This window comes from Pungitius pungitius, chromosome 3 (assembly GCF_949316345.1).
Source record: "Pungitius pungitius chromosome 3, fPunPun2.1, whole genome shotgun sequence".
NCBI classification, from domain to species: Eukaryota; Metazoa; Chordata; class Actinopteri; order Perciformes; family Gasterosteidae; genus Pungitius; species Pungitius pungitius.
The window spans coordinates 5,234,694-5,246,714 of record NC_084902.1 but is presented as its reverse complement, the minus strand read 5'-3'; the positions used below and the strand labels follow the sequence as shown (position 1 = coordinate 5,246,714).

Below are 12,021 nucleotides of genomic sequence, written 5' to 3'. Positions count from 1 at the left end.
CCCGGTTGACCCTGCCTGACTGAGCTCATCGACGGTGGCCTGGTCGTCCTTTGCTGCCAATGGATGGGGCGATACTTCCCCTAACTATCCACATAAACCATCTTTGGTAGCAAAGGTAAACAGTGGAACCATTCTCTTTGAGGCAGAAAGCCAATTACGCACTTTGGTTCTTCTGTGTGTCCCTGACCTGGTGGCGTGGTCCATTCTCCTTCATGCTGCTTCTGTGAGTTGATTTTTGCCTTCCTTCCCCCAGCCTACAGGTGCATCTCATTTACCTTCATACTTTCTATGCCCTTTTCTTTTCTCCCTTACTGGAACAACACGTTCACTGTGCTAGGTAGCTGCCTCATATAATACCGGGTCATTCTTGTGGTTCTGAAAGATTAGACGTGTTCAAAGATTGGAAGCCCGGTTGGGGTTATTCTGCACAAATTCAGCCGAACAACTTCTCTCGTTCTGGGAGATTTATTTGTCAGATCACAGGTCAAGTATCAGCGCTGCGTTTGCAAAGGCAGGAGCAGTTCAGGCAGCACACAACTAACTAACATCATGTTTTATAATCCTTGTAAGACAGAAAAGGAAAGATTTCTTTTGGCCCTAAACTGGCGTAGAGGACGAGCAGTCCCTCCCCTCGCAACACAAGATCCGGTCACATCCAATGTGCGGTCTCCTACCCTTAAATGTAAACATTACGAACAACATGTGTGTGTTGTATGGTGCTCTGGTGTGTCCCTAACCCCCATCCTGCTTGGCACATCTGCTGGTTGACCCTCTGACCTTGCATTCTTCATCCAAAACCGGAAAATGACTCCCTGACTGAGCACTAAGGAAAAGCTTTTGATTATCAGTTCTGTTGTATAACAATACAAAAATAACTGTTGAGCATTGATCACGTTGGATTCACCAATTACTATATACATCAAATTATACATAGTATTCTAGTGAATGATGTTTTTGTGTGTATGCATGGTTGTGTGTGTGTGTGTGTGTGTGTGTAAAAGACTTATAATGCTGAGTCACAGCTTACATAAGACAAAAATATACAATCTGCAGGTGTATTGCAACCTTCTGCTCACACGCACACTCTATCTGGAACATGCTGTAATATCATTCATGATTGCAGGATTCGATTGATTGTAAAAAGTTGATACAGTGATTTACAGCTACAGTTTATTTCATATTAGAGGGTTATCTGACATTTTATGGCTGCAGGGTTTGCATGCTCTAAATGTAAAACCTACACATACACACACCCACGCACACACATGATGCAGCAGAGGAGGGGTGAGACCCTATGACCACAACACAGCCTGTGGATTATAAGGGGCTATCTCACTTGAACCCAGAAGCACTTTGCCCTGAACATCGGAGAGCGCCGAGGTAAGACTGCAGCTGCCGGCTGTCTACCTGTTCGGCTTAAAAACTAATCTGTATTGTATATTACACTGCTAGCATTTGGGGATGATACCAAATAGTTTAAATCATGATACCAGGATTATGATGTGATGCTAGTGGGTCTTCACTGCAACATTGACCTATTTATATGATGAATAAATATAACCTAATGCATTTCAAACCCTTCCTGTTATAGATTTACTTTCGACGCTCAGTTACTTGCAGATATTTGCATCACGTTCTAGTTTCCACATTACTGTCAATAGACTCACGCACATTTTTGCACATAGTTACAGATGACAAACCTCCTCTTCGGGCTGACATTCATAAAGATGTGTTTCAACGTAATCGCAGGAGTCATCAGATAAGGTCAAAAGTTTAAATGAAATTTAAGATAATTCTCTAAATTACTTGCACTCATGGGAACCCAAACAGTCGAGCCAAAAGGTGCCCCTGCTGTTGCTAAAGGCTGCGTGCTTCTACACTTATCAGAATGTCAGTGAGTTGGGAGCAGTAAGATGATACGCTGTTATGGGTAGCTATATTTAGGCACTTAGTGGAAGCTAAAGGGAGAAGCTAAAAGGTTTAGACTATATGCATGTTTATGTGTGTGTTTGCCTCGGTGTTTCATTGCATGTTTGCAGGCTAATTTGCTTCTGCATGGTGTGCCGGGAGATGGGGGGAGGGGGGAGAGGCGTTTGACTCTGCGTCTCCCCCTTTGCCTTTGCCTGATCTTCACAGCACATTGAGCAGGAGGGTTATGAGCCTCGTTCGCCCAAATAGACACATACCCACACGCGTTCACCTTGTTTTTGTCTCACAATACATCGGAGTGAAGCTTAATCGCTTGAGTGATACAATGGGTGCCTTTGCAAGGTTAGGTCCAAACAGTCAGGCAGTTGTTGACTCCCTTTTTCTCTTTTTTTAAAGTCTTAATTTGTTTTTCTCCCTCTTTGTGTGTTTTTTTTTTCACAAAGCTATTGCTGTCCAAGGTTAATACAATACATGCGTGTTTTTATGTGCGTGCGTGTGTAATGCCAATGGGTCTCATTAAGCAGGGAAGTTTGAGACCTTTGAGACCTTGCCTTTAGAAAACTTGGTGTCATTATTGGGTGTTAATGATGTTGGCCTGTGTAATCACTCTCTTTGTGTTTGTGCATTTGTATTAGATGGGGAGAAGGCGGTTTTCAGGTTTGGAAATAGCCCTAATGGTCATGTTTGCATTGATGTCAGTGGCAGCCATCACTCTCATAGTCCTGTTTGTCACCGGAGAACCTGGGGTCATTGAAGATGGTAGGTGTACATGCTTATACATCCATAAGGATGCATTGCAAATGTTTTGTGACAAGAGCACCTTATCGCATGGTCCATGTAACTCTGACAATACTTTTAAGCATTGTTAGAAAAACATTTTTTTCTTGTGGAAGCACGAGGGGCTCTAAAACCAAAGCTCATTAATAGACTTAATTTCTGTCATAGTCAAAAACCTGCTGATAATTTTGTAATATTTTAAATGTGAGAAAGAAATGGTCACAAATATATCCACCTAGTTATGGTCAGGTAACGGGAAAAGAACAGTCGTCCCCCATTTCAGTGTTAGAGTTTATATGACCCATCCACTTGCCTTCACTTTCCCCTTCCTTCTTATCAAAACAACACCTGCCTATGTCTGGTTTGCTGAAATCACATCCTATCATTTCCCTCAGTAGAGCTTTTTCAAAGCCAGGCAGCAACCACCCGTTCTGAAAAGTGGGGACAATGAGATGTGCATTGAACTTGCATTCGATTGGGGGAGGGGGGGGGTACTCTACTGGTTGCTTAAAGAAGACCGACTGTGTAGAAGTCTATGAGCCAATGATCCTTGTGACTTGGTTTATTACCTCAGTAAACATGAAAATTATTTTATTGTCTCAATCAGTAGTTTCGCAGCAGTGTTTGCTTTAGGGCAGGCCACCTTGTGATTGACAGGTCCCATTGCTATCAGAGTTAACGGCGGGGGAGTCCCAACGGAAACGGGCCTAGTACCTGAAAATGCTACGGGTTAAATCCTGTTTGTTTGTTGCATTTGAGATGATGAAACTAAATGCCATCTCAAGGAAGCGTCTCTACGCTACTAATGTTACTAAAAAGGTTGTGCTTGTCATACTAAGAAAAGAACGGGTGTATTTAATAACATGAATGATGGCAGCATTCTACTCTGGGCGCCCTGATATTGTGTGCTTGACCGGCAGGAATAGCTTACTACAACATTTATTGGAACCAAACAATTGCTGGTGTTATCGATTTCACCTGTGCTTGTTCTACTATGATATGCCAAATATGTTTGATGCAAAAAAGGTCTATCTTTGAGTACTATCATCGGCTCATTGCGCCAGCAAGTGTAAAGCTGACATTAGTAAGCGTCTTAGTTGTCTCTCTTTGTTTGAAGAAAACGTTTCATCTTTTGGCAGGAACCACTGAAGAATTCGTTCCTCAGTGTCCCACGATCCCTGTTGCTGAAAGAGTAGACTGTTTCCCAGATGCTGGAGCCTCAATGGTATGAGTCACACCCCATTCCAAGAATGCAAACGTTTTTTTTTTTAACAAATTCAACTGGGGGGAGTTGATCGTTATGAACGTAATGGCTGGTTTCTTTACAAGTAATTTCTTAGTCGGCCCATTGTCACAGTTGATAAGGTGTTGATCATAATAGTCTAAGAACAAAAATGATGATAATGCAATAGAATAGAGGTAGAAGCAATGGGAATGATGGCAGTGTGTATGACGATAATGATAACAGCATCAACCTCCCAACTTGAACAGCTGCAATGTGAGAAGCGTGGCTGTTGCTGGAGCCCACTGGACGAGAGAAATGCTCCCTGGTGTTTCTTCTCTACCAACCATGGGTACACAGTGGAATCAGTGGAGCACCCGAACCCTAACGGTAAATTCCCATTTCCTCTTTCCCTCTCCTACTCTTCCACTCATGTGGTCCCTGGACAAATATATTTAAAATTGTAGCGTACTTTTAAATTCCAAATCCTCCACTTCTTTTCAATGGGTTGGTCTGTCTTCCTCACATGGTGTTTCCTACATGTATTGAATATCAGAAAACATGATTGACTTCGCAGTATATATTTTCTACTTGAATTCACTGCCTTTTGTTTGTAACACCATTTAAATACATTTTCAGTCTTCACATATTGTTACATTCTGCCATGGTATCCTTCAAGGCATCTATGAAAACCACCCACATTTACCTGCGGGACAACTGTGGACTCTGTACACATATTGCACCCTTTGATCATAATTGTAAATGTATAACCAGGCATAGGATATATTAATGCTTTAATAGATTCTTTCCCCACCTCGCTGGATGATTTTTATGAGTGCTAAAACTCAGGTCTATTGCAGACTTTCCTCATTGTTGCAGTGCACTCATCGTTATGCTAGAATATGTTATTTTATGATTGATGGTGCACGCCCCATCCAACAATGGTCCTCTTGAGCTTGAATGCCAGTGGGGCATTTTGTGTTAATTAAACAGACCACTCACTTTTGAGACCTCTTGCATATTAATAGAGAAAATTGGTCACACATGTGTGCATAAGAAGAAGAGTTTGACATTCTGGGAGTCTTGTCGTGACCATTATGTTGCTAGGCAACTTTCAGCACATCATTCTCAATACAAATCACAACGCGTTGTGCTTCTATTACACAATACTTTTTGTATGTCTTAAACAAAATCATTGAATTTCATGTCTTGTTTCCATTGAATTTACATGTTCAGATGTAACCACTATAGTTTTATGACGTGAAAAACATTTTTTGTAAATTCATTCATTTTGGGTAGTAATTATATGTGATTAATTTCCAGTGCTGAATGAGTTTAACTGTAATCTAACCTTTCCCCCTCGTTCCCCTCGTGTGGTTAATCTTGCAGCGATGACAGCCCAACTGAAGAGAATGGCTTCTCCTTCCTTATTTGGGGCTGATATACACGAGCTGTCATTTCACGCAGAAATGCAGTCAAACAATCGCCTTCGATTTAAGGTACACACCGACAGACACCCTTTTTAATCCAAAGTAAAATATAACACACACACATACACACAGCAACAACTGTGAGGCAAATCCAATCTAGTCAAATTCTTTTCAACAGTAGTTCTGATCAAAGCATGTTAAACTTGAATAATGTGCAGAACACAAGAGGACAAAAATAGAGATGTACTCAGCAAAGTATGAACATGACCGTGAAATAGGAGGCTGTCCTCACACAAGCTGCATTGTTGTGTCTCTCCCCTTTTTCTCTCTCTCTCTCTCTCTCTCTCTCTCTCTCTCTCCTCTCAGATCTATGATGCCCAGAAAAAGAGGTTTGAAGTCCCCCATGAGCACATCAGCAGCCTCACCACTGACCCCTCCAGCCCCATCGGCAACACACTGGAGATGACACACAAACCCTTTGGTCTCGTTGTGCGCAGGAAGGAGAACAAAAAAGTATTGTGAGTGCTCAGTTAACGTGTGTGTCTGTCTTCATCGTGTGTTTGTTTCGACGGGGACATGTTTGTTCCTAAGAATTACGACATCACAAGGTTTTCCATCTGGACAGTGAAAGAAACACAATAAGCAGAGGACTATACACGTCGTATGTGTCCAACAACTAAACAATATGTGCATCCATGCAAATACTTTCACAGCCAGTCTTTCCACACTCACCACAGATTTGAGAATTGTCAATATATTTACATTGATTCTTTGTATTTCATTTAATGCAATGATGTCATACATCCTCCATAGCAGTGTGCCACATAATCTTATTGTGACGCATTATTTTCCACATAATGATGGGACATCTTGCCATGTTACAGATTAGTAACCCATAGCAATAAATAGTTATGTTCATGTAGAGCCAGGTCACTTTGTATCAAATGGTGATACTGAGGTAATCCATTAACCCCCGGAGCTGTGTGCAAACACACACACACACACACACACAAATACACTTCCTATTAAAAGGCATGAACCATTATTATCATTGATGCAATGTACAATATGGCACTTTGAGGGCACAACAATCCATTACCGCTGCGTGACACCACCATCAAAACCACCACCATCACCCCGTACACTAAATGATGTTTAGCACATCATTGTGTTCTTCTGTTTTAAATGAGAGCTGATTGACATTCATGGTGCATGACAAATCTCCTTAATCTATGTGAGGAGTCTATTATTTGGGAATGAGAAAATCTTCTCTTTGGTTGTTAAATGTTGTGCAGCCAGTTCTTGACACAGAGCAGCAACAGTACATGCCTTCTACCCTTGTCTTCTAATTATATGGTCCTAGCAAAATATCTGTGCTCTTACACAGATTTTATATTCTTTGTGAAATATTATATAACATAGTGATGTATTAACCGGCATTGTCTTTCCTAACAATGCACATGACCTTCAGCCAGAGGCGGCAAGATTGCGTTTAAGATAAACAGCTATTTAGTTCAAATTGCGCTAACTTCCCCTTTCGCAATAGTGGCAATAATGGTAATCAGCATTAGAGCTGTGTTTTTGTAGTTTACTCAGACAATAGGTTATCAAAGGCTTCTCTACATGTTAAGATTATGTTGAATTTATTCCAGAAGGTGAAATCCTTTTCCTTGCATTATGGTTGTCCCATAGGGTTAATGCAATAGTCTCCTCCAGTCACAAGAATGCAAAAACCCTTATTAACACCAACACCAGAAATTCCAATTATCCCACAGGACGTTTGTAAAGTATTCACTACCATTAACTGGAAGTAGAATACCGGCATCTAGGGAAGGAAGGCGAGTACGTTTCAAATAGCTTCATCATTGCAACAATTACACATAAACTGAACAATTGAGATGTATTACACGTTATTTTTACAATATTGAGATCCCATTTTAGTTGAAGACCCCTGATTTAGTACATTAATCTGTCAAACGACCATTTTTGAATGACTTTGATCCAATGTTTTTTTTCAGCAGCTGTTGGCATTGTTTAAAGCAACATTAGTTGTAATTTGTTTCTATAACAATTTTATAGTCAATTCACAAAGCCGAGAGTACTGCATGACAAGTGATAACAAGGTTCCTAAATCACCTGCCACAACAAAACAATTCCACATAGGCATTCATAACTGTTCATCAAGGTCTCATTTCTCAAGATAGAGAAGATAATCAGTGTGTACACACGTGTATCATAATAATTTGACTCCATTTTTACCTTTCTAGCTTGAGTTTGGATATTCTCTTCTTATAACAAAAGCAGCTTGTGAAACAAACTCTCCTGGTTAACCCAATTGACCCAAAATGATGAGTGAATGTTTGTGTTGTCATGGCTTTTCAATAATCTATTTGACTGTATATGCAATATACAGCTATAGTGCAAGCACAGTATTTCAGCTACGAGTGAATGTCTTGCTTCGAAGGCCCGGAGCAACGCTACCCACAGGGCTTGTTAGAGCTGGATGGGATGCCCTTTCTTTTTTCTTTCTAAAACAACTCCTCAACACCTCCTCGTCTTGTTTCCGCTCCCACTCCCTATTATTACCAACTTTCTTCCATCCGTCTTGGCCGCCCACATTTTCTGCTCCCTCTACTCTTCTCCACATCCCTTCTCCACCCGTCCTGTCTCCTCCCCGATAGTAACACGATGTTTTGTTTATGTTTCCTCTCTTCATTTAAACAGATTTGACACAACGATGGCTCCACTGGTGTTTGCAGACCAGTACCTGCAGATATCTGCCAGGCTTCCATCCCATAATATTTATGGCTTGGGAGAGCATGTGCATCAACAGTATCTCCATAACACAAACTGGAAAACGTGGCCCATCTTCACCAGGGACGCTTTCCCTAACGGCGTGAGTACATGATTGGGTTAACAGATACCTACAAAATGGCCTGGATGCCAGTCAAAGAGACTGGTTTTAAATCCAGATGTGCATCCATATGTGCATACGTGTGGGACATGTGGGAGGATTCAATAAGCCTCCCACGACCCGGCGGCTGGCTGCTCACTCCTCTTCCTTCTATCACCTCACCCACTTCTCCCTCCGTCTTCCCCACAGGGGACACACAACCTCTATGGACACTATCCCTTCTTCCTCTGTCTGGAAGATGAAAGTGGGAAGTCGTTTGGGGTCTTTCTCATGAACAGCAATGCTATGGGTGAAGATATACACACACACACAAACACACACACAGGGAAATAGATACACCTCCTGATGAACCCTTTTTTTCCTCTTATGGGTTCTCACTACTTTTAGAAAGTATTAGGATTTAGTTTGCAACATTTCCATCTTTACTGTCTTTGTTTCGCCCCCAGATGTGACTTTGCAGCCCGCTCCAGCGGTTACTTACAGGACAATTGGGGGAGTCCTTGACTTCTATATTCTTTTCGGAGATACGCCGGAACAAGTCGTCCAGGAGTTTCTTGAGGTGAAATACATTTAATCATGAATTATTAATTATATGAATAAACAGGCACATTTCTCTCAGCTGGTCTGTTTTAGAGTTGCCGAGGAACATTAAATGCAATAATGCGTCCTTACTGTGTTGTCCAGCTGGTTGGCAGGCCAGTCATTCCTCCCTACTGGTCCCTGGGTTTCCAGCTTTCTCGGTGGGACTATGGCAGCCTGAGTGAGGTCAAGACTACAGTCGAGAGGAATCGTGCCGTGTCCCTTCCATATGTGAGATCCTTTATCCTTTGGCTGTATATTATGTATATATATTTTTTGTCAAGTTTTCATATCAATCTGAAATAGCTATCAAAGCTATTGATGCCACGAGAGTCTATGGTTTTGTGAACATATTACTGTGATAGACATGTAAAATCACACTTTTTTGATATTTCATCTAACTAATGATATATTATGGATTTCAGGTGAATACATTTACTTTGTTTGGCACTTTCACTTTCAATACCTCGGTTTTATGTGGAATATCTCCAGCATTTTTCCTCCTCGTCATATTTCCTTGAAAGGTGTAAATCATTGCAATATATATTTATACCGATAACAATGTTTATTGTCATTGTAAAAATATTCAACGAAATTAAGCCTGCAACTCCTCGTGACAGCAGTAACGGTCACAAAAGAGAGACGAGACAGACTAGATGCACGCTCAATCAATATGGCTCAGATGTTAATCAACAATCTGAGAAAACATAAAAAGCATTCAATGATTAACAACACAACAGTCTGTGAAACGAAAGCGTGTCACGTACTTTGCAAGGCAAAGAATGCCAATTAAGGATGAAATGTTAGAAGCTCTTTGAATATGACCTCGGAAGTCAAAATGTTGAGATCGTTAAAAGTAGGCTGCATGCGTCTCCTTTTCTTCTCAACTGTCTGAAGTCAGTTTACGCCGATGTGCGCAGTGTGGATTGTTTTCTGCTAGCCGCATAGCTTTTTTTTTTTTTTGGGGTGGTGGGGGGGGGTGTCGATATTTCACCTGAAGCAAGCACCCCTTGTTAAATTTGAACCGCTCATGCACTACCGTGTGGTTCCAGAGGCAAGCGCAGGAGGCTCAGCCCATCACTACAGTATGTGTGAGGACGTGACGTGAAGGTGGAAGCAGGAGTTGGACAGGCAGTCAGAGTGATAGCGATGGCCTTTAGCTTAGACGGGGTAATCCAGCTTTCTGTCAAATAATGAAGAGTCTTCTGGGCTCTCAGGGTTCAATCCCAGGACGACTATTTTTTCGAGCGCCACTGATTGTTAACGCTGATCAAAGATCAATCGGCCGAGTTCCTTTCATTATCTCATTCATCCTGATCCGGAACGTTAGAACTACTCCAACACCTCGTGCCTCCTGAGACATTTGATAAATACCAGCTCCGTTTGACATTTTCTTGGGAATGAGTTTTACTGCTTATCTTCGTCTGAGTTTCCAAATAGTAACTCCCTTTCACACAGAGCACTAATGCTTGATGCAATTTCTTTTCATTAATTACTAAGGTTAACTCCTACTAAAAATCTTGAGCAGTCCCCGTGAAACCCTTCAACTGTATCACAACTCAGCAAAGACTGCAACGATCACACACAGTTTGAACTTTCATTTAATGATAAAATGCAAACACATTTCAAACCCATCTCAATCTTCAATCTCTCTTTCACATCCGAAGTCATTAGTATGCATCTGCTTCCTCTCCTGCTGTACTTAGGGACATATTTGATAACCATTAGATAGACCACAAAGGGCATTATCACATTCCCCCTAATATGTCTGGAGCTGATTACCATTAGAGGGAAGGATCTGGCAGAACCTTCCAAACCATCTGCTCTATTGATAAAAAGTAGATTTTGGCAGTCAACAGACAGAAAAGCCTTGAGTCACACCCTGGAAAAAAATAAAATAATAATGTGCAGTCCCATTGTCCTCTCAAGGTTTAGCGGCACATCAGCTAGATTGTTAGCAATCACGTCAGGTCCATAAAAAATAACTGCAAAGGCAGGTCGTATAGATAGCAAACATCATTTTATACTTTTTTTTTTTTTTACAGTTCAAATTGTTTTGTATTCACCCTCCATGCTGAGATCAGAATACAGTGATATGTGCAATATTCCAAAGAAATATGTTTTTTTTCTTCATTTTAGGTATTTTTCATGAACTCTAGAACAATATCTATTGCAAGCGCATGAAGTGCACATACAATAAGCATTCTGTCTTCTACACATACAGGACATTCAGTACACTGACATTGACTACATGGAGGATAAGAAAGATTTCACGTATGACAAAGTCAAATTCAGCGAGCTGCCTCAGTTTGCCGACTACCTTCACGCAAAGGGTCAGAGATATATCCTCATCCTGGTAAGAACCCCTATGTTGTGAGTGACGCAAACTGTACATGCAAAATAACACAAAGTGTAACCTTATGCTATATTTGTACGCATGTATATATACAGACGTATATGCACTCCTTTTATTTTTCATTTAAAATTGACACCAACACTCCACCAGTTATTTACAAATGGCATTTGTGCTCTGTCCTATTCTCCTCTGCCCCCAGGATCCCGCCATAGCTATCAGCAAGAGAGTAGGGAATTTAACATACGAGTCCTATGACCGGGGGACGGAGAAGAAGGCATGGATCACTGAATCAGATGGGAAAACTCCACTCGTAGGAGAGGTGAGCTACCTTTGGGTACTTGGTATGTTGATGATTTAATATGGGTCCTCATTATAAGTAGCACAAACTGCATGGGAGGGCAGGAGCACGCATTTTGAAGGAGACTTTCTTCATACAGTATGTTCAAAGAATCAAGTGTTCAAACTCAAGCTGTCTTTGACCACTCAAGGCTCGTACCTCATCAATTCTCATAAGCAATATACAGATATTAGCCTGAGGATTTCCATTAAAGAATCAGCATGAATTGAGCACATTTCTAATGTTTGTCAAATTATTTAGGATTTGACAAACATCCTTGGATCCTTGCCGGATCCATGACTAACACAAGACAGCCTTGAAGGATCTGTTATGCCGTTGAGTATTTGAGCAACATAATAATAGATGCACTACGTGGCTATCCACGATTCCCTAATGGGAGTTCAACCCTCGCGTATGTTATTTATTGATCTTTCTCCCGAAAGAGCACGCATTTAAAATGTTCTACCAGCAAAAGTC

The 12,021-nt window shown here is 41.1% G+C and overlaps 1 protein-coding gene across 1 annotated transcript in view; it reads left to right on the top strand.

Annotated features, from left to right (window-relative positions):
* The first annotated feature begins 1,255 nt into the window (after positions 1 to 1,255).
* Positions 1,256 to 12,021, top strand: part of si (sucrase-isomaltase) — a 51,839-nt gene continuing 41,073 nt past the window's right edge. The window contains exons 1-12 of the mRNA XM_037463803.2: positions 1,256 to 1,380; positions 2,565 to 2,688; positions 3,846 to 3,931; positions 4,198 to 4,318; positions 5,318 to 5,427; positions 5,725 to 5,876; positions 8,083 to 8,254; positions 8,462 to 8,561; positions 8,719 to 8,831; positions 8,957 to 9,082; positions 11,076 to 11,207; positions 11,407 to 11,526. Of these exons, the coding sequence (XP_037319700.2) occupies positions 2,565 to 2,688; positions 3,846 to 3,931; positions 4,198 to 4,318; positions 5,318 to 5,427; positions 5,725 to 5,876; positions 8,083 to 8,254; positions 8,462 to 8,561; positions 8,719 to 8,831; positions 8,957 to 9,082; positions 11,076 to 11,207; positions 11,407 to 11,526 (1,356 nt within the window). The 5' untranslated portion in view covers positions 1,256 to 1,380. The remainder of the gene's footprint in view (positions 1,381 to 2,564; positions 2,689 to 3,845; positions 3,932 to 4,197; positions 4,319 to 5,317; positions 5,428 to 5,724; positions 5,877 to 8,082; positions 8,255 to 8,461; positions 8,562 to 8,718; positions 8,832 to 8,956; positions 9,083 to 11,075; positions 11,208 to 11,406; positions 11,527 to 12,021) is intronic.